At 42.2% G+C, this 23,831-nt stretch overlaps 1 protein-coding gene across 3 annotated transcripts in view; it reads right to left on the reverse strand.

The window, feature by feature from the left end:
• The window catches only part of LOC144492963 (transmembrane protein 33-like), a 154,763-nt gene that overhangs the window by 23,085 nt on the left and 107,847 nt on the right, over positions 1-23,831 (reverse strand). For all 3 annotated transcript variants that reach the window (XM_078211675.1, XM_078211674.1, XM_078211676.1), the window contains exon 7: positions 1,013-1,096. In XM_078211675.1, the coding sequence (XP_078067801.1) occupies positions 1,013-1,096 (84 nt within the window). The remainder of the gene's footprint in view (positions 1-1,012; positions 1,097-23,831) is intronic.

Genomic DNA, 23,831 nt, shown 5'->3' on the forward strand with positions numbered 1-23,831 from the left:
AGCCCCATTATCACCATCAGATTTATTGCTGATTTAATTCAATCAATTTATCAGCTGTACTTTTTTATTGAACAAATGAGGAAGCACAATGAGGCTATGTTTCATCAATGCTACCAAACAGAACAGGTACTGCCAGGATAATGAGCAAAACTGAATGTATACAACAAATCTACTCCTTCCTAAGCACCACTAACCCAATGTATCATCCTTGAGGAAAAAAAGTGATCAAATACAAACAAAAGACCCAAGGAGATCATTGCAACCAGCATTCAGTCACTTACAATATCTACAGTTTACAATTAATGTCATTTTAGAGTCATATTTTATGTTTGAAAGGGCTATTGGCTTTCCATCGAAATACGTTAAATTCGCTTTTGTACGGAGTACCGAATAATTAAAATATTGTAGAACAACAGGTTTGGCTATAAGGAAAATGACACCAGAAAGTTTTGTAGAGCACGATTATCTTTTCTGACTCAATTCCTGATGGTCTGCAACGTAGGATAGATATAATGTCAAGGTGGGTTTTTTGTTCCCCCTCTCTTAAATGGGATACAACTTACTTAGAAGTCACTTTGGATCCAAATGTTTTAAAATTTTAAGTAATTGTAAGTCATCACATTTCTACATCAGTTCACAAATAAATGACTAAAGGATTAAAATGTAACAAAGACATATGACACAATTAATACAAAACGACTACTCTTTTAATATTAAGACCAGACATAAAATAAATAAAAATGTTCCATTTTGGCTGGATACAGGGCACTACATTGAGTTAATGCACATCTAACAACCCAATCTATAAAATTTGCATTGCAGAACATAAATAATGATTCAGTTTGTTATGTATTTACCAAGAGTTTAAAGCTTTTTAATGTTTCGGTTCATTATCTTTAGTATCTGAATACCATTACCTATCCACGTATTATTTCGTAGTCTCACGATTATCACCTGATTCAAACATATAAGCACAATGGGGGGTGTGGGCGGGGCAAAAGGTTTTACATACCTGCAGTAGGGATTCCTTCGAGATGCGTACCTTAGGGTCAGGAAACGATAGTAGAAAAAGGGGAGGAATAAATGAGCCCGGCCTCTGTGAAATAAACACATACATCTGGTTGACAATTTAATAACTTTGAACATAAAAATTAAGATCGAAGTCATACATCAAAGACATTCAGCTGTTATCGGAATCCTAAACAAAGTACTGACAAATAGATTGAAGTGATCAAACGGTAACACAGACAACATTTACTTGCCTCTATTTTTTGCATATATAAAACAAATAGATAGTTTTAAAAAATCCTGTTGAGACATTACCAATTCCCCTAACCTGTCGTGCAATTAAATCAATAAGGAATAAGCCAGTTTTTAACTGGGTTAACCAGTTGATACTATATCAATGCCCTTTCTTGTAGTTACAACTTTGTGACGACAGTGGACAGTTTTACTAAGTGACCTTACTTTTATGGTAGTTGACTTGTATTGCTCTACATCTATTGGAATGAGATAGCGTGCCACACAATCATTCTCCCTTGCGACTGACTATATTTTGGATAAACTCCTTCAATATGTCTGAGCAAACAATAAATGACGAGAGTCTTGATAAGAATTCTTAAGCTGCTTTATTTCACCTAAAATAATTATATTTAATATAATTCTGAACACTTGTTGAATGAATGCAACTGATCTTTATGCAATAATACAAAATAAGTACGTGCCATATGTTATGATGGCCACAAAGGCCTCGGGGTATCATTAATGGATCTACCCATGGGCTTTATGGAGTACAAACTGCCTTATTGAGTGAACGGAAGCTTGCCCAATGGGAAGGAGTCAGTGGCAGTTTTTAAGCCTGTAACTTTACCTGGACCAGAGTTGTAGGTCCTGAGGAGAAGACTACCTGACTCTAAGTCGCGGGAGCAACCTTTTCCTGTGGTTCACAATAAAGGGCGTTAGTGATGGAAACAGGTGTGTGGCTGAATTACTACACTATACTTTGCAAATAAAAGGATCATTGCACTTAATCTATTTAAAATGTTGTCTTTTTTCCATCAGTGAAGGCCCTTCACAACTTTACTTTTAGAAAATCTGAGGGCAGGATTTTCTGACCATGCTCACCCCAAAACCGGAAAATCTTGCCAGAGGTCAACAGACCTTTGCATGGTCCGCTCCCCCACCCGCTACAATTCCCGTGGCAGATGGGAAGGGAAAATGCCCCCCTCCCCCCAAGTGTCCTTTCAGCCACTCTGTTACTTTCTAGTGTACACCTATTTGCATGTTATTACCCTATTCACAGAGTGACAGTGAGATTAAAGGGCTTTCCGACACCATGGTTGGATCACCTGGAATAGGGTGAACAGTTTTGGTCCCCTTATCTAAGGAAAGATATACTGGCAATGGAGAAGGTTCACTAGGTTGATCCCGGATATGGAGGATTTTCTTATGAGGAGAGGTTGAGCCCCCACTCACTGGAGTTTAGAACAATGGGAGGCAACCTTATTGAGACATATAGGATTCTCAAGAGGGCTTGACAGAGTAGATGCGAGAAGTTGTTTCCCTGTATGGAAGCATCTAGAACTAGAGGGCATAATCGCAAGAATACAGGGTTGCCTATTTAAGACAGAGCTGAGGAGAAATTTCTTCCCTTGGAGGGTAGTGAATTTGTGGAATTCTTTACTGCAGATGGTTGAAGTGGCTGGGGCATTAAATATGTTCAAGGTTGAGATGGACAGGCTTTTAATCAATACGGGAATCAAGGGCTGTGGGGATAAGGCAGGAAAGTGGACTTGAGGAATACTATAATCAGAGCAGTCAGGATTTTACTGAATGGTGGAGCAGACTTGATGGGCCGAATGGCCCGCTTTTGTTCCTATGTCTTATGGTTCTGTGTTTTTAAAATTACTCAAACAAGTGAATGAACTTCTGTCCGGATACCTTTTTTAAACTTATGGACGAGACCTATGATATTGAACCCAAGAGGGTACTGTAAGGCGTGAGTTTCAAAATGTTATTACCCCAAAACTTAATAACGCTAATATAATCTAGTTCTGTAAATCTACATAATGAAATATAAGTAAGCTGCAGCAATCTTTATAAAATATCAGCTTTTCCCTAAACATAAAAATTATGCAACTCTCTTCAGAGCCAATTACCAAAGTTTAATTAATTTTGACACAGATAGGGTGAGACTTTAACTCACTCAAAGCCCATACTCAAGCAGAGTGTTAAAATCAAGCCCCATGTTGTATAAATATCAGCACTGTTCACCCTAAGGAAAGGATTATGATTTTATAACACAGAGGAAGTCGCCTATATTAAATTAATTCATAGAGATTTCTTCTTCAATACATTAACATTGGAGGTGCAAAAAAAATCATTTAAATCAGGAAAACATGCTACATATGCTAACTATATACCATGTATGTGTATGCCTATTAGATAGATCATAGGATTAATTTTCCTCTTCCACCAAAATATGATGAATTCCTGCTGTATGGACAAAGTACATGCTACGGTTACCATGACAAATACTTCCAAACCAACTAAATAATTCTATTACAGAAAAAAGAGATGCTATCAAAGTTTTTCATCTTGCACTCATCAGGATAGCTCACAAGAAATGACCAATAGTTATGGAGGAACAACTATTTATACTGCACAAGAAGACAGAGCTGATTGGTTGGCAAGTGGACTCTGATTGGTGGAGGCAATTCCATGGAAAATGCAGCCCGATTAAATTCAGACCAGGCAGGCCGACTCTGATTGGTTAAGGCATTGCTTTGATAACATATCACTTTTTTCAAGCAATGCTCAAGTTTCTGTGCTAGCAAATGACTAATTCTATTACAACAGATATACATTGGAACGCACTGCTGTGTGCTCAAAACTGCTAATTGTCAAAAGGAAGAATGTCCCTTTTTTTCCCTCAGAAATTTTAATGCTCATCAAGCTGAGGAATGTTAGTGCAGGGGAATGGAACTCTTTGCTTTTCTGACACTTAGCATAAAACACTCCTAGCCAGATGCAGTTAAAATCTCCCTCTATTCTATCCAGCAACATGCCTTAATCCCAAACTTAGAAGAGCATTCTGTAGTGCATTCATGCAGTATTCTTGCACTTCACACATCAGCAGTCCTGTGGCCTCACTGCATGAGATTGCTAATTAGTGCTGAATTAAGGACAGTTTTGTGCTGTGCAGCTACATTAAAACTGTCTAACCTTATTTCACATAGAATCTTTACAGCCAACAAAAGGGTCTTTTATCCTGTTCGTCTTGGCTGGATTTGAAGCCATGCCCCTGAGGTGAAAGGCAATCAATGTCATTTAATAGGAGTGACAAAAAAAATCAGCAGCTCTTTATATATGTATATGTTTATTAATCACATAAAACAGTTTTGTAACTTATTTAATTTTTACACTATTAGATCACTCCAATAATATAATAAAACAGGAAAATCCAGTGTTATAATAATAAATAATTGAAACAGGTTTTGACACTTTTATTCTTTATAAACAGGCTGTACTGCTCTAAATGGTTTTAGATTGATTCCAGATTGACTAAAATGTAGCTTGCAGCATTTATTTTACTGTTGTGGGCTTAGAATTTAATTATTATTATTAATATCTGTGAAACCTAGGGTGTGATCTAAATTTTAAACCATATACATAATCTCAGTCTTACATTTAAAGAAGTAATGATGTGGGATATAATTTTGTTAACCATCATGCCATTTCTCCGTATATTACTATGAATATCTCAAATTCCTGTGATTATCAGTTCACTGCCCAGTTAAAAAGGTGCCAAAAGATACCTTGTTCCAGCAGAAAAACTATCCAAATGTCAGAAGTAGTTTTATTCCAGTACCAACCACACAACTAAAACACCCTCTTCCCACCCTCTCCTCTTAATTTTAACTTAATTTCTAATTAATGTAGCTTACTTGTGAGTTCCGTACACAGTTGATTCACCTCTTTTTCTTTGAAGATTCAATTCATAGAATCATAGAAACCCTATAGTGCAGAAAGAGGCCATTTGGCCTATCGAGTCTGCACCGATCACAATCCCACCCAGGCCCTACCCCCATAACCCTACATATTTACCCACTAATCCCTCTAATCTATGCATCTCAGGACACTAAGGGGCAATTTTAGCACGGCCAATCAATCTAATGTGCACATCTTTGGACTGTGGGAGGAAACCGGAGCACCCGGAGAAAACCCACGCAGACACGAGGAGAATGTGCAAACTCCACACAGACAATGACCCAAGCCGGGAATCGAACCCAGGTCCCTGGAGCCATGAAGCAGCAGTGCTAACCACTATGCTACCGTGCCGTCCATATTTAATTTTGAGATGGGATCCACATTAGAAGTGTTCTAAGGCTGGTCCCAAAAGCCAATATTTCACCTAATTAAAGCCCAGAATTTGAAGAACTATACAGTAATGCTGCAACATCTGATGCCCGAATGCAAAACTAATGCTACTCTGCAGATGAGGTAATGCGATAAGTTACTTCATCCATAGAACCAATACGATCAAATCAAGACAAAATAACGAGTGCAATGGAGTTAAAATGTTTTTCATGTTCCCTTTGAATAGCATTTAGACCATAAGACATAGGAGCGGAAGTAAGGCCATTCGGCCCATCGAGTCCACTCCACCATTCAATCATGGTTGATTTCAACTCCATTTACCCGCTCTCTCCCCATAGCCCTTAATTCCTCGAGAAATCAAGAATTTATCAATTTCTGTCTTGAAGACGCTCAACGTCTCGGCCTCCACAGCTCTCTGTGGCAATGAATTCCACAGACCTACCACTCTCTGGCTGAAGAAATTTCTCCTCATCTCTGTTCTAAAGTGACTCCCTTTTATTCTAAGGCTGTGCCCCCGCGTCCTAGTCTCCCCTGCTAATGGAAACAACTTCCCTACGTCCATCCTATCTAAGCCGTTCATTATCTTGTAAGTTTCTATTAGATCTCCCCTCAACCTCCTAAACTCCAATGAATATAATCCCACGATCCTCAGACGTTCATCGTATGTCAGGCCTACCATTCCTGGGATCATCCGTGTGAATCTCCGCTGGACCCGCTCCAGTGCCAGTATGTCCTTCCTGAGGTGTGGGGCCCAAAATTGCTCACAGTACTCCAAATGGGGCCTAACCAGTGCTTTATAAAGCCTCAGAAGTACATCCCTGCTTTTGTATTCCAAGCCTCTTGAGATAAATGACAACATTACATTTGCTTTCTTAATTACGGACTCAACCTGCAAGTTTACCTTTAGAGAATCCTGGACTAGGACTCCCAAGTCCCTTTGCATTTTAGCATTATGAATTTTGTCACCGTTTAGAAAATAGTCCATGCCTCTATTCTTTTTTCCAAAGTGCAAGACCTCGCACTTGCCCACGTTGAATTTCATCAGCCACTTCTTGGACCACTCTCCTAAACTGTCTAAATCTTTCTGCAGCCTCCCCACCTCCTCAATACTACCTGCCCCTCCACCTATCTTTGTATCATCGGCAAACTTGGCCAGAATGCCCCCAGTCCCGTCATCTAGATCGTTAATATATAAAGAGAACAGCTGTGGCCCCAACACTGAACCCTGCGGGACACCACTTGTCACCGGTTGCCATTCTGAGAAAGAACCTTTTATCCCAACTCTCTGCCTTCTGTCTGACAGCCAATCGTCAATCCATGTTAGTACCTTGCCTCGAATACCATGGGCCCTTATTTTACTCAGCAGTCTCCCGTGAGGCACCTTGTCAAAGGCCTTTTGGAAGTCAAGATAGATAACATCCATTGGCTCTCTTTGGTCTAACCTATTTGTTATCTCTTCAAAGAACTCTAACAGGTTTGTCGGGCACGACCTCCCCTTACTAAATCCATGCTGACTTGTCCTAATCCGACCCTGCACTTCCAAGAATTTAGAAATCTCATCCTTAACGATGGATTCTAGAATTTTGCCAACAACTGAGGTTAGGCTAATTGGCCTATAATTTTCCATCTTTTTTCTTGTTCCCTTCTTGAACAGTGGGGTTACAACAGCGATTTTCCAATCCTCTGGGACTTTCCCTGACTCCAGTGACTTTTGAAAGATCATAACTAACGCCTCCACTATTTCTTCAGCTATCTCCTTTAGAACTCTAGGATGTAGCCCATCTGGGCCCGGAGATTTATCAATTTTCAGACCTTTTAGTTGAGTTCATTCCCAATATTTACTCTTCATTGAAGAGTCATAGTCTGTTTACAGCAATTGGTTCCCAATTTGCTAAAATCTTATTTAATTACATTTACTATTTCACAAAATGCCATGTCACTGTGCAAGTCCATACAAAATAAACAAGTTACATATAAATTAAGTCCTGGGTACATTTTATGTTGGTGAGCCTTAGTAGGAAAATTAGTGGGTGCTTTGTATAGAAAAAAACAACAGCATAATCTGCTGCAATTTGCTAGCAAGATTCAAGGGTAATTAAGACGATCTTGCCTTGCCCAAATGAACTGAAAGAAGCATGAGTAACAACCACTTACAAGTGTGGACTGAGCGGTATACAGTTAGAGATTTTAAAAACATCTTCAATTGCAAGAAGATGCATAAGTTCACTTACAGGATAAAATGGCTGACATCTTTTTTTGTGCCGACATTGATCCTTGGGCCTTATGTATGAAACTGGTGAGCCGTGGACACCTGCTGGGCCTCCCCAGGCACCACACTGGTGAGAGGCTGTGAATGTTTGGCTACTGCATTGCCAATAAGCAGGTTAAAAGAGAAGGGTATGTAAACGTGAGGGGGTCAATCAAGAGGAAGTGATGGCCAGCATCAGCTGGCAACACATGATGCAGTTTCTGATGCTACATTCATACAATTTTTTAAAAAACCGCATCTTTTTTTTTGTGGCGGCCCCTTTAAGGATTGCTGGTTAGGCTGCAGGAACTTGCTACTTTCAGGGCAATTTAATTTCATACAGGGGGCCTCATGTACAAATGACAGCCTGTTTTTTTCTGCATTTGCAAAGAACCTAATGCCGTTTTCCAGTCAATTACAGCTTGCAAAGAGTGTGCCTATCCTACCATACCATATCAGAGGCTTAGACAACCATTTAGCGCCTGGAAAATGTGGCATCCTCAAATTTCTGAGCCACTATATTTTTTACAGATTAAAATATAAAATACATAATTGTTAAAATAAAGGGCAGATTTACACACCCATGTTTAGTTCCTTTGGATTTGAGGCCTCATATATCTTCTCATTCGTACATGTCATACCGATCAAGTCAATGTAAAAAATACCTTGCCCTATGTGCGACCATTATTTGCATCAGGAAAGAGCAAAATGGATACATTAACCTTTTCAGTAGAAAACTGCTTAACATTTAATGCTGAAAGGAGTCACACTTTAATTCTTGAAATATACCAAAATGGTGTAACAGAACATAGCAATGATCTTAACTGTTGAACATTAATCATTTGATGGAGCTCTATGCACTTAGTCTAAAACTTATTCATTTGTGTCACAAGTAGGCTTACATTAATACAGAAATTAAGTTACTGTGAAAATCCCCCAGTCACCACATTTTGACGCCTGTTCGGGTACACTGAGGGAGAATTTAGCATGGCCAATGCACCTAACCAGCACGTCTTTCAGATTGTGGGAGGAAACTGGAGCACTCGGAGGAATCCCACGCTGACACGGGGAGAACGTGCAAACTCCACACAGTGACCCAAGTCGGGAATAGATTATGGGTCCCTGGGGTTGTGAGGTAGCAGTGCTAACCTCTGTGCCACCGTGGTAGTCCTACGGTCCAATGAATAAATTCATAAAATAAGTACAGAAATATCCTGGCCAACCATTGGGTCAATAGCCTTATTAGATTTTAGCGTGACCCAATATAAATAAATACAAGGGTTGTAACAAATGTACCAGCAAAACATCCATTCTTCTATCTGACCCCTGCAAGAATCAAATCAAAAGGAACATTTACTTTCCCGAGCACTTCATTTGAAATAATTGAAGTACATTTTAATTTAAATTCCACCATTTAATATGACCCGTTTCTTACAGAATCAGTTTGGACCAGTTTAAGATGGGACTTTCATGGCTCCATGCAGTGCAGATGTAGGTCAACCACATCTTCCTAGCTTCTTGTTCATATGCTCCAATATCATGTAATATGAATGTCCTCCTTATGCTGTGTAGTAATGTGACAAGCCATTGACATCTGATAAGATGTATGAATACACTTACAAAACACAAAAAAATACGAACAAGGTTTGTTGAAAGCTTGGTTTGAACATGAAACTCACTCAATACTTTATAAGCTGCAGACGAAATGACTGCAGGTTTTGTAACAGCAGGAGAAGCAACGAATGCAACAATTAAGTGGTAACATATGTCATGACTGCCAAGAGGATTTTTAATCCCTTTAAACATTAATGTAGTATTTCTGCCTCCACTGCAACAACAGAGCCATCTGTGTTGGTACTGAATGGAAACGTGCCAAAAGCACAATTGAAAACTCGGTTTGTTCATTTGATTTCTCCAATACAATAAAGGTGGGAAACATTTTCACTTTCTTCTTTCCAGATTAAAGAAAGTAGTCATTTGACCGCACCCTACATCTGGGATAGGTGCTTATAATTCAGAGGCTGACAGGAAATCCAAACACTTAACAGAAATTTGCAAAGGAAACATGTAAATAACATTAACAATCAAATTCATTGTGCATTTTCCATGAAGAAACTAGTGGCTTCTCCTGGCCTCCTGTAAAACAAACGGCAATTAACATGTCTCCTCTCCACAGAAAACACTGGTCGCAGCTTGTAAAATCTGTTTGATATTTGTTCCACAAATACAATGTTCCATAAGCATTCAAACAGAAAGTGGTGGAAACATATTTAATGGATCTACTATATTTGCTGAACATTTCAAATACCTCTAACACATGTAGTTCTGCTAGAGTATAAATACAGCCAGGAAGACATCTTTTTTGCAATATGTATTTATCGAAAGCACCTGTTCGCAGTCACTCAAGGTCCAGTAATTTCCTGAAAGCTACTGTTTTACAGGAAATCTTAAAAGATTTACAGTTTATTCCACTGGCTTCCAAAGTGCACTCTGCTGGAAAAAAATGAACATTAGTTTCAATACCACAAATCTTGTTCTGGAAAGAGATGACTAAGAGGAGACCTATTTAGAGTCTTCAAAATTATGAAGGGTTTGAGATGGTGGATGGCGAGAAACTCTTCCAACCATGCAATGTGGCAGCGAATTCCACATTCTTGCCACTGTGTAAATACTCTAATTCCCGACTTTTGTCTGTTTCCATAGCTAGTAATTTCTGGAACAGGTTGTCTGTTGTCAGATGCTTATAGCTTCAGGAACGCCACTCCACATCAAGTGTGGCTGACCAGGAGCCTCTCTCGCGCTTACCACCAGCTATTAGTGTGTTGGAAGGCTTTGCAGGTTGACATTCAATCTGTTTGGCCACGTTATGAATGCACCTTCCTTGGCCATCAAGTCTTGGGGTGGGACTCAAACCCGGAGCTTCTGGCTAGGAGGTAGGGATGCCACCTATTGCGCCACAAGACCTCCCTATGTGAAGGTACTTTTCCTAAGTTCTTTATCTGATTTAGGAACAACTATGCCCTCTAGTTTTCAATGTCCCCACTGAAGCAGATACAACGTTGAAACATTTAAAAGGGAGGCTTGGGGAAATTGAGAATATAGGGCTGAGGGATCAGAGTGGGAAGAGGTAAATTATAGAAGGAAGCTGATGTGCAATATAAACACTGGCATAGACCAATTGGGTGGCACAGCCTGTTTGCGCGTTATGCGAATTTGACGTCGAACAAAATTAAGTAGAATGTCAGATCACTCTGCAGAAACTTCAGCCCAAGAACCGTTAATCATTTGAGAACATTTTTTGCAGATGATTCTTGGAGGGATCTTTGAGGCTTCGAAGGTTGACTTATAGGCCGAACAAAAAATGAACAGCTGGCGTAGGCAGGCATGGTGGCAACCACTTTGAAGTGTCATCTGACATAAAGAGCGAATGTGTCTTAAACTATGACAACTTTGCAACATAGCCCATAGCACCTGCTTGATCCCTTGTACCGTTAGAAGATACTGGTAAGTAAGAGGTGAAAAGCTGAGGCTGACAATTAATGTGAGCATTTTATGTTGCGGCTGAGAAGAGGGGTAGTTGGGAGGGGAAAATAGTCGCCTTACATATCAAACATTTGTAAAACATGACCTTGGGAGCTGCATATGTGGTCTTATATGCCGGGTCTGGCGATTTACAACATATGAGAAGGAATTAACATGGTCGTGTTTTCAAATTTCATTTACATTTTCAAATTACTACTGCTTTTGTTGTACTCAAGGACATCAGGATTTTTCATAGACTTAGTTATTTGAAAACTGTAAATTAATTATTACAATAGGACAGTGGGGCATTCAAGAATGCAAGATCTGTTTAAAGTGAAAACTACTCTACAAATGCCATGGATGAATAGATTACTACTACTGTAAAGATGCAATGATGGCTGGTTAACACAGCTTTTTTGTCTTTGCAATGTAGATTTAAATCTAGTTCAAAAACAAAGCTGACAGAATATCATCTCTGCTGAATCCAGTTACCCGCTTAAAATAATTTGCAAAGTCTAATGCATTTCCTAGTTGGTATTAGCCCACAGAACAAAACTCTAAACAAGGTGGAATCATACTCCGGGAGAGTATTCAGGACAGTAGGTCCAGGTGGTAATAAAATTCAGATCTCATAGGGTTTCATCTTGAGACAAGGTCAGATTTGAATCTTTATTCAGCTTGTTTCTCACAGAAAGTTTTTCATTTGGATACCGGTTGCCAGCATCAAAAGAATTGTGCTATTCCACCGCTTGACTTTTTCCTGGGAATGCCAAAGGCATGTATGAAAGGTTCAAAAAGGCAACAGGTCCATCAGCAAAGAAAATGGCTCTACTGAAAACAAAGGCAGGGTGGATCATCACCAATTGCAATAAAGAGTTGGCGATGGGAGAAACATTATTTCCAGTTGTACTGTAGAGACAACGTTGTCACCAAGGATGCTCTAGACACCATAGGAAGCCTGTCATCCAGCAGAGACGGATATTGAACCCACAGTGGAGGAGCTTAGCAAGGTGACTCGCATGCCAGGTGTCAATCTCTAGGTGCTGATGCAACACTACCTGAACTCATCAAGAACGAGAAACCTCTCTCCTGCAGCATCTGCACAAACTTCTGTCTCTGCTGGAAGGAGGGGGTAGCGCCCCTGGATGTGCAAGATGCAATGATTGTGGCCCTGCAAGAGAAGGGTGACCACAGTGATTGAAACAACTATTGATCCATCTCCCTGCTGAGTATTGTGGGAGAAGTATTTTCTTGCATTGCCCTTGTCAGACTGCAATCCTCGGTTGAAACCATCTACCCTGAATCCCACTGTGGTTTCCGAACCGGAAGATCTACAATTGACATTTGTATCTCAATCCGATAACTGCAAGAGAAATGTCGTGAACAAAGGAGACCGCTATATATATTGCTGTCATCGATCACTCCAAGGCATTTGACCATCTGAGCAGAGACTTCTTAAAGAATTCAACCAAGCACTGCTGTCTCCAGGAAAACAGCCAAATCAGTCATTCACATCTTTAAATCAGAAGCATCGGGACCACTGAAGTAAGAGACCATCTAGAACATAGAAAAACTATAACACAAACAGGCCCTTTGGCCCACAAGTTGCGCTGGTCGTATCCCTACCTACCTAGGCTTATAAATAGACTTACCTATAACCCTCAATCCTATTAAGTCCTATGTACTCATCCAGAAGTCCCTTAAAAGACCCTATTGAGTTTGCCTCCACCACCACTGACGGCAGCTGATTCCACTCACCCACCACCCTCTGAGTGAATTCAGCATAAAGCCAGCTGAGTCTCAAAACTGCGGACCCCTTTTATTTCTCTTGGCTCCAAAACTGGAAATTTTCAGCCCCTTCTGCCAGTGGGATCTTTTGGTCCTGCCAAAATCAACGGACATCTGCCACGTAGGGCCTGGACAATCCTGGCCTCAATTGGCACATCTACTCTTCCCCCCCTCTATAAATCTATTGGTGTGTGTGTGTGCGCGCCTGTGAACGTCGAATGCATGTGTGCGCAACAGATAGTGTACTTTGCTATTGCATGTAGAGGGGTTACACACTCCCTGGTGTGGCAAGCACATTGTGCGCGCGCGCACACAATTAATTGTAACAGAAACTGACAACTGGGAGACAGTCACTGACAGCCATAGGCTCTGCAAACTGACTGTTCGAAGGGACACTGGAAGGGATGAGCAGAAATGAAAAGCTCAAGTGGCCGAGATGAGGGACCAGAGAAAACAGAAGCCAGTGAACCGTGCACATTCTCAGTCCACTGTCTTCCTCGGCAGCAAACGTGGCAGAGACTGACATGCCAGAGTGAATCTACCAAGGCACAAACCATCGTCTTAAGGTTGCCAGGGATGTCACCTTTTAAAGGCAAAAAATATATGTTAATGTTTCAACAAGTAATCACTTTGGATCCAAAATGAATCTAAATCTTAAATTTTAATTGAGAGAAAAGTTAAAGCTAAAAAAGTCAACGACAGAACATACAAAAAATATCATTTGCATATCCCTATTTAGTACCATATACTAAACATCCTCATTTTGTACATTCCTCTTAGTTTAATGGAGTCTCACATTTCATAATGACAGAGGGTGGTGGTGGATGGAAAATTTTCGGACTGGAAACCGGTTACCAGCGGAGTGCCACAGGGATCAGTGCTTGGTCCTCTGCTATTTGTCATTTTTATAAATGACTTGGAGGAGGGGGCTGAAGGGTGGATCAGTAAATTTGCTGATGGCACCAAGATTGGTGGAGTAGTGGATGAGGTGGAGGGCTGTTGTAGGCTACAAAGAGATATAGATAGGATGCAGAGCTGGGCTGAAAAATGGCAAATGGAGTTTAACCCTGACAAATGCGAGGTGATTCATTTTGGTAGGACAAATTTAAATGTGGATTACAGGGTCAAAGGTAGGGTTCTGAAGAATGTGGAGGAACAGAGAGATCTTGGGGTTCATATCCATAGATCTCTGAAGGTTGCCACTCAAGTGGATAGAGCCGTGAAGAAGGCCTATAGTGTGTTGGCGTTCATTAACAGGGGGTTTGAGTTTAAGAGCCGTGGGGTTATGCTGCAACTGTACAGGACCTTGGTGAGACCACATTTGGAATATTGTGTGCAGTTCTGGTCACCTCACTACAAGAAGGATGTGGAGACACTGGAAAGAGTGCAAAGGAGATTTACCAGGATGCTGCCTGGTTTGGAGGGTAGGTCTTATGAGGAAAGGTTGAGGGAATTTGGGCTTTTCTCTTTGGAGCGGAGGAGGTTGAGAGGAGACTTGATAGAGGTTTATAAGATGATGAGGGGGATAGATAGAGTGAACGTTCAAAGACTATTTCCTCGGTTGAATGGAGCGGTAACTAGGGGGCATAACTATAGGGTTCATGGTGGGAGATATAGGAAGGATGTCTGAGGTAGGTTGTTTACGCAGAGAGTGGTTGGGGTGTGGAATGGACTGCCTGCAGGGATAGTGGAGTCAGAAACTTTAGGAACATTTAAGAAGCTATTGGATAGGCACATGGAGTACTTCGGGATGATAGGGAGGAAATAACTTGATCTGGGTTTCAGACAAAGCTCGGCACAACATTGTGGGCCGAAGGGCCTGTTCTGTGCTGTACTGTTCTATGTTCTATAACTCCTCCTGCTGTGCCCTTGAACTTTCTACCGACTTCAAGAGAAGCAGAATGGGTTGGACTACTTGAGAACAGATCAAGAGCAGGATTACCTGAGAAATGATACGTCAGCAAAGTTTGAAGTACTAATTTCTTGCGTGGCCAAGCAGTCCCTGCATTCAGCTAAAGACTCATCTTAATTTCCACCTTTAAATAAAATCAATGCTTCATAATTCAATTAACCAATGAAAATCTGGAACAAACTGCTAGTGTCATTAATAATAATCATGGGCTAGATTTTATGCTCTCCTGCCAGCGGATCTGAAGATGCCAGGTAGGGGGAGCGGGTACCTGAAATTTTATCCAGGTGGGGTGCTGGGGAAGAGGTCAGGTGACATGCCTGACCTTGAGCCTATTGTGGCCTTTAAGTGGCCATTTACTGGCCTCTGAAGGATCGCAACCTGCTGCCATCCTTGTTTTACCTATGGTGGGCGAAGGCCCATGCAGAGCAGGAAGATGGGCATGTTAAACTGTAGTGATAGGTGTCGAGTGGTGGGTGGGAATGTCCCACTGAGGGCTCCCTAGACCTATCCGAGGTATTCCCTTTTCCTCCCCTCCTGGCCAGATTATTACTGTTGAGGCTATGCTTATTATTCGGGAGCCTAAAGCCTCAAACTCTCTTAGCAGATCATTTAGAGTTCGGTGTTGTCCATTCCATAGAACCATAGAACCGTAGAAAATTACAGCTCAGAAACAGGCCTTTTGGCCCTTCTTGTCTATGCCGAACCATTTTATGCCTAGTCCCACTGACCTGCACTTGGACCATATCCCTCCACACCCCTCTCATCCATGAACCCGTCCAAGTTTTTCTTAAATGTTAAAAGTGACCCCGCATTTACCACTTTATCCGGCAGCTCATTCCACACTCCCACCACTCTCTGCGTGAAGAAGCCCCCCCTAATATTCCCTGTAAACTTTTCTTCTTTCACCCTTAACCCATGCCCTCTGGTTTTTTTCTCCCCTAGCCTCAGCGGAAAAAGCCTGCTTGCATTCACTCTATCTATACCCATCAAAATCTTATACACCTCTATCAAATCTCCCCTCAATCTTCTACGCTCCAGGGAATAAAGTCCCAACCTATTCAATCTCTCTCTGTAACTCAGCTTCTCAAGTCCCGGCAACATCCTTGTGAACCTTCTCTGCACTCTTTCAATCTTATTTACATCCTTCCTGTAACTAGGTGACCAAAACTGTACACAATACTCCAAATTCGGCCTCACCAATGCCTTATATAACCTTGATGTGGAGATGCCGGCGTTGGACTGGGGTAAACACAGTAAGAAGTTTAACAACACCAGGTTAAAGTCCAACAGGTTTATTTGGTAGCAAAAGCCACACAAGCTTTCGGAGCTCTAAGCCCCTTCTTCAGGTGAGTGGGAATTCTGTTCACAAACAGAGCTTATAAAGACACAGACTCAATTTACATGAATAATGGTTGGAATGCGAATACTTACAACTAATCAAGTCTTTAAGAAACAAAACAATGTGAATGGAGAGAGCATCAAGACAGGCTAAAAAGATGTGTATTGTCTCCAGACAAGACAGCCAGTGAAACTCTGCAGGTCCACGCAACTGTGGGAGTTACAAATAGTGTGACATGAACCCAATATCCCGGTTGAGGCAGTCCTCGTGTGTGCGGAACTTGGCTATCAGTTTCTGCTCAGCGACTCTGCGCTGTCGTGTGTCGCAAAGGCCGCCTTGGAGAACGCTTACCCGAATATCAGAGGCCGAATGCCCGTGACCGCTGAAGTGCTCCCCAACAGGAAGAGAACAGTCTTGCCTGGTGATTGTCGAGCGGTGTTCATTCATCCGTTGTCGCAGCGTCTGCATAGTTTCCCCAATGTACCATGCCTCGGGACATCCTTTCTTGCAGCGTATCAGGTAGACAACGTTGGCCGAATTGCAAGAGTATGTACCGTGTACCTGGTGGATGGTGTTCTCACGTGAGATGATGGCATCTGTGTGATGACGGCATCTCCTCCGGAGCCTTCAACATGTCATTGATGAAGACGAACATCTCGCCAAGAACATCCCCACACCCCCCTTCTTGCCTTCAAACAACCGCACAACCTCAAACAGACCATTGTCCGCAGCAAACTACCCAGCCTTCAGGAGAACAGTGACCATGACACCACACAACCCTGCCACAGCAACCTCTGCAAGACGTGCCGGATCATCGACACAGATGCCATCATCTCACGTGAGAACACCATCCACCAGGTACACGGTACATACTCTTGCAATTCGGCCAACGTGGTCTACCTGGTACGCTGCAAGAAAGGATGTCCCGAGGCATGGTACATTGGGGAAACTATGCAGACGCTGCGACAACGGATGAATGAACACCGCTCGACAATCACCAGGCAAGACTGTTCTCTTCCTGTTGGGGAGCACTTCAGCGGTCACAGGCATTTGGCCTCTGATATTCGGGTAAGCGTTCTCCAAGGCGGCCTTCGCGACACACGACAGCGCAGAGTCGCTGAGCAGAAACTGATAGCCAAGTTCCGCACACACGAGGACGGCCTCAACCGGGATATTGGGTTCATGTCACACTATTTGTAACTCCCACTGATGCGTGGACCTGCAGAGTTTCACTGGCTGTCTTGTCTGGAGACAATACACATCTTTTTAGCCTGTCTTGATGCTCTCTCCATTCACATTGTTTTGTTTCTTAAAGACTTGATTAGTTGTAAGTATTCGCATTCCAACCATTATTCATGTAAATTGAGTCTGTGTCTTTATAAGCTCTGTTTGTGAACAGAATTCCCACTCACCTGAAGAAGGGGCTTAGAGCTCCGAAAGCTTGTGTGGCTTTTGCTACCAAATAAACCTGTTGGACTTTAACCTGGTGTTGTTAAACTTCTTATTATATAACCTTACCATAACACTCCAACTTTTATACTCGATACTCCGATTTATAAAGGCCAATGTACCAAAGGCACTCTTTACGACCCTATCCACCTGTGACGTCACTTTTAGGGAATTCTGTACCTGTATTCCCAGATCCCTCTGTTCAACTGCACTCTTCAGAGTCCTACCATTTACCCTGTACGTTCTTCTTTGGTTTGTCCCTCCAAAGTGCAATATCTCACACTTGTCCGCGTTAAACTCCATTTGCCATTTTTCAGCCCATTTTTCTAGTTGGTCCAAATCCCTCTGCAAGCTTTGAAAACCTTCCTCACTGTCCACTACACCTCCAATCTTTGTATCATCAGCAAACTTGCTGATCCAATTTACCACATTATCATCCAGATCATTGATATAGATGACAAACAACAATGGACCCAGCACTGATCCCTGCGGCACACCACTAGTCACAGGCCTCCACTCAGAGAAGCAATCCTCCACAACCACTCTCTGGCTTCTTCCATTGCAGTGTCTTATCCAATTTACTACCTCCCCATGTATACCTAGCGACTGAACCTTCCTAACTAACCTCCCATGAGGGACCTTGTCAAAGGCCTTGCTGAAATCCAGGTAGACAACATCCACCGCCTTCCCTTCATCCACTTTCCTGGTAACCTCCTCGAAAAACTCTAATAGATTGGTCAAACATGACCTACCACGCACAAAGCCATGTTGACTCTCCCTAATAAGTCCCTGTCTATCCAAATATTTGTAGATCCTATCCCTTATCACACCTTCCAATAACTTGCCCACCACCGACGTCAAACTTACTGGCCGATAATTTCCCGGATTTCTTTTGGAACCTTTTTTAAACGGAACAACATGAGCCACCCTCCAATCATCCGGCACCTCCCCCGTGAATACTGACATTTTAAATATGTCTGCCAGGGCCCCTGCAAATTCAACACTAGCTTCCCTCAAGGTCCGTGGGAATACCCTGTCCGGTCCTGGGGATTTATCCACTCTGATTTGCCTCAAGACAGCGAGCACCTCCTCCCCTTTAATCTGTAAAGCTTCCATGGCCTCCCTACCAGTTTGCCCTATTTCCGTAGATGGACCACAAGGGGGTTCTGCCCCTTTCAGTCCAAATTTTTCCTGTCTTTAATCCTGGGATTGGGCAGGCAAGATATAACACTGGAATGCCTAGTTGTGGCTGCAGGGTAGACTATCCATCTCGGGGTCCATACAGTCCTCCATCACAACCATATTGCTTTTCACTCCTCCCACCTGAAGAACATCTTGACAGGGTGGATGCTGAAAGGATAGCCCCTTGTGGGAGAGACTATAACTAGGGGACACAGTTTAACAATAAGGAGTCTCCCATTTAAGACGGAAAGGAATAGAAATTTCTTCTCCCAGGAGGGAGATGAATTTTTGGAACTCTTCCCCGAAGATCAGTGGAGACAGGTCAACGAGTGTTTTTAAGGCAGACGTGGATAGATTCTTGACTAACAAGAGACTCAGATTACTGCAGCATGTGGGACTGTGGCCACAATCAGATCAGCCATGATCTATTAAATGGCAGGGCAGGTTCGAGGGGCTGAATGGCCTACTCCTGCTTCTAATTCATTTTTATCCTGATCCATGACATTATGGTCTGTTTGCCCATCCGCCCTGCAGTCCTTGTTCTATTCAACATAGGTAGCATGTACCTCATATCTGTTGGTTAAAGCCAAGGGCCAAATCTTCTCCAGCACCACATCCTGGATTCCCACTGCTGCCCGACTCGCAGTCATGCTCTCCATAACCTGATTATCGACCAGCTCTCAATTCTACTTAACCTAAGGGGTGCGACTATCCCCAGAACAAAGTGACAAGCTAATTTTCCCCCTTCCTGATGTCTGCAACCGATGTTACTTGAACTCCAGTTCAATAACTTTGAGCCTAATTTGTTCAAAGTGCAGACAATTACCACAGGGATGACTGTCCAAGAAATCAATGTTCTCCATAAACATCCCACATGCTGAAGTTACAGTACATCACCTGCCCCGCCATGACTATCTTATATTTATGACTACAGAATTTTATTTACAAAATGTTGCTGGTTGTTTAGCAATTGTGACAAACCAGTCCCGAAATGTTTCTCAGGTGACAAAACGAAAGGTTCAGCATTCAGATACAAACAGCTGTCAAAAACAGCAGTAATGGTTTAAAGGTGGCAATTTAAACTTGAGGTTTTATGTACACACTATAGCTCATTAGGGCCTAATTAATCCTTTAAGCAATAAGGGAGTATTATAACATCAAAATAAAATCAGCATGCATATTTTCAAAAGGAACGGAGAGTCTGCTGAGAGGACAACATTTACCAAGTTTGCTGAGTGTCTAATTAAGCATTTTAAAAAGTTACTGAGGTGGTAAATCAGTATTTGCAGATGTAAAACTGGCTCTTTATAAATGTGCCTGTGGTTAGCAAAAGACTTATACAGCCCTTATTTTATAAAGTCGTTGTGCAACTTTAAGCTCTAATAACTTTAGGCATACACATGGTACAACAGTAAACAGCATTTGAAGGCACAATGTACAAATTGTTTTGTTGTTAACATTGTTATTAATGCAGTCTCAATTATGTAAAATTGATTGAAGATGATAACGTAAGAAGAAAATGTGAACTATTGGAAAATCGGAATTGAACAATGTGCCACAAAAATGACAGCTACATTGAAGCAGAGAAATTGAAATGGAATTCTCTCAAAATTGTATGAAATATGCTTTCATATGACATATACAGTTTGCTTCTAACACAGATACATCCAAAATTATTAAAGTTTAAAGTTGCCTAAAGACTTCATAAACAAGGAGTCTATAGTTCTTAATAGATGCTACTTGTAGTCTACAATTGTACCTCGTAGATGCTGAGTCCAAGAAAGGCAATATAATTACTTCATCTTTTGCTTTTTGAGGGGGCAGGTGCCCTATTTTCAGCCAAAAGCAAATGCCGCTCCATAACTAATTGCTAAAACATGCAGAATGATTTGCCCTTTAACCTTGCCTGTTGCCCATTGCTGCAAATAATACTTCATTACCTCCAAATTCTGGGCCCCCTCCCACAAATATCCTGGCAGATGGGAGGCAGTTTGCTGTGGATCGCGCTCTGCTCCACAGCCTATCATTTTCAGAGGCCAGTCTCGCATGCAACTGGCCATATATGGGACATGCATGCCAGACAGATGGAACTTAAGCCTCAGCTATTTGTCTTGTCTATGAGACCTCAGGATCATCTATTGGGTCCTAGTGTCCAGTATTCAAAAGACAGCAGAGAGGTACCACAAGAAGTTATCGACAAGGATATAAGCACAGAGCAGACTGTGCAATCACTCACCAGAGTGTGGGTGGATATAGTCTCCAAGAGCAAGAAAATATATTCCTTTAAACAAAAATGTTCCAGGTTTTTCAGGCAGCTCAGAGGCAGCATTTTCCCGTCTTGCCTAAATATGTTTCTCATCCGAATTTGGTGCAATTCAGGCAAATGACATCAGGACTGAAAAGTTGGCTATGATCAGTGCAGCAACTTTTGTGACAAAGTCAAATTCACTTTGAGATTTTCTCTTTATTATTTCATATTTCTGAATAGTTTTGTATACATGTCTTTCCTAAAGAAACTGAATAAATCACATGACATCAAGGTAGCATTTAACCAAGTGCGATAGCGAGGAGCCCTAGAAAAACTGAAATCAATGGGAATCAAGGGCAAAAATGATACCCGGTATAAAGGAAGATGGTTGTGGTTGTTGGAGTTTAATCGTCTCAGTCCCAAGACATTGATGCAGGAGTTCCTTGGAGTAGTGTTCTTGGCTCAAACATCTTTTGTTGCTTCATCAACGACCTCCCCTCCATCATAAGGTCCGAAGAGGGGATACTTGCTGATATTTACATAGTCTTCAGTACCATTCACACCTCCTCAGATACTGAAGCAGTCCAATTCCATATGGACAACATTCAGACTTGGGTTTATACATGGTAAGTAACATTTGCACCACACAAGTGCCAGGCAATAACTATCCCCAAGAAAAGAAAATCGAAGCATCCCCTCTTAAAATTCAATGGCACAGCCATTACTGAAACCCCCACAAACAACATTGTAGGAGTTGCCACTGACTAGAAACTTAAACGGGCCAGCCACATAAACACTGTGGCCACAAGGCAGCTATGAGGTTGGGAATTACACTGAGCAACTCACCTCCGGACTCTCCAAAGCTTATCCATCAACTGCAAGGCACAAGTAAAGAATGTGATCGAATACTCTCCACTTGTCTGGATAGTGAACTCAAACAATATTCAAGTAGTTTGAAACCATCCAGGTCAAACCAGCCCACTGATCAGCACCCCATCTACTACCTTGAACATTCACTCCTTCACCATCAGCTCACAGCAACAGTGACGTGCAATACCTTACAACTGAACAAAACCTAACACGTTAACATCTGGAGTGCATTGCCTGAGAGTGTGGTGGAGGCAGGTTCAAATGGCGCATTTAAAATGGAAATTAGAATGTTATCTGAGAAGGAAGAATGTGCAGAGTTATGGAGAGAAGGTGGGAAAATAGCACTAAAACAATTGCTAATTTGGAGAGCCAGTGTGGACGTGATGGGCCAAATGGCCTCCTTCTGCACTGTATCAGTGCTATGATTCTGTGGTCGAGGATTATCATATCAGATTGGTCGTGATCTAATTGAATGGTGGAGCAGATTCAGTGGGCTGAATGGCCTCTGTTCTCAACCTTTACCACCTAGAAGAACAAGGGACATCAATGGTGGTCCTTCAAAATCAAGGATGATGTCCGTCACGCTTGGCAAGTCTTCAGATGACAGAAGCCCAATTCTGGATCCACAAGTTCTTCTGCGGTGGGGGCATGATGTTGCGCGAGGTGAGGGGTGGAATTCGCAGGCTGGGTTGGCTTGCCTCGCCTTACTCTGCCACCACCGTTCTACCTCGCTGTCAAGTTACTGACCCTCGAAACAGCTTACACCTTGATGGACCAGGTGGAGCCATACTGAGCAGTCTGCAGCCTTCTCCCCCAATCAAAGTTTAAAAGTTTATTTATTAATGCCACAAGTAGGCTTACATTAACACTGTAATGAAGTTACTATGAAAAACCCCTAGTTACGACACTCCGGCACCTGTTCGGGTACACTGAGGGAGAATTTAGCATGGCCAATGCACCTAATCAGCACGTCTTTCGGACTATGGGAGGAAACGCACGCAGACACAGGGAGAACATGCAGACTCCGCACAGACAGTGACCTAAGCCGGAAATTGAATCCAGGTCCCTGACGCTCTGACGCAGCAGTGCTAACCATTGTGCTGCCCTATCAGTGCTATAGGGGAGCCTTGAGTGCATCCTTATTCCTTTCCCTTTTGTTGCCTTCAGAGCCTTGGCCAATGGAGTGCTGGGAGAAGAGAGCCTGCCATGGGAGGTGACTTCCAGGCATCCAGATGGAATGGCCCATCCACTGGAGTTGGTTCCAATAGAACAGGACTTCGATGCTGGTAGATGTAGCTTCAGGGAGGATGCTAGCTTTGGTCCAGCGGTTTTCCCAGTTGCTCCCCAGGATTCGTTGCAAGCACAACTGATGGAAGCACTTGAGGATCTTAAAGTGGTGTTTTCACTACAGAGAAGGGTGGTCAACACAACAGCCATATAAACCTGAACCTTTGTTAACTTCCAAAGGCCCCTGTTGTCAAAGACATGTTGGGGCAGTTTGAAGAAGAGTGTGCTGGCACAGTCAACTTGGTGCTGGGCTCCCTCATTGATGATAGTTCCCCTTGGAGAGGTGGCTGCCGAGATATGTGAAGTGCTGCACATGCTCAAGAAGAAAGGTAACAAGTACATGGAAACACCAACACTTGCAAGTTTCCCTTCAAATCACACACCATCTTGATTTTGAATTATGCTGCTGAATCAAAAATCTGGAACTCGTTCCCTAACAGCACTGCTGCAGTTCAGGAAGTGGTGCACCAGCACGTTCTCAAGAGAAAATAGGGATGAGCAATAAATGCTTGCCTTGTCTGTGGCATCTCATGAATGAGTTAAAAAAAAAACTGGTAAAATGGATAAGGGCAAAGGTATTTTGATCTTGGAAAGCATTTGATAAGGC

This window comes from Mustelus asterias, chromosome 4, assembly GCF_964213995.1.
Source record: "Mustelus asterias chromosome 4, sMusAst1.hap1.1, whole genome shotgun sequence".
NCBI classification, from domain to species: domain Eukaryota; kingdom Metazoa; phylum Chordata; class Chondrichthyes; order Carcharhiniformes; family Triakidae; genus Mustelus; species Mustelus asterias.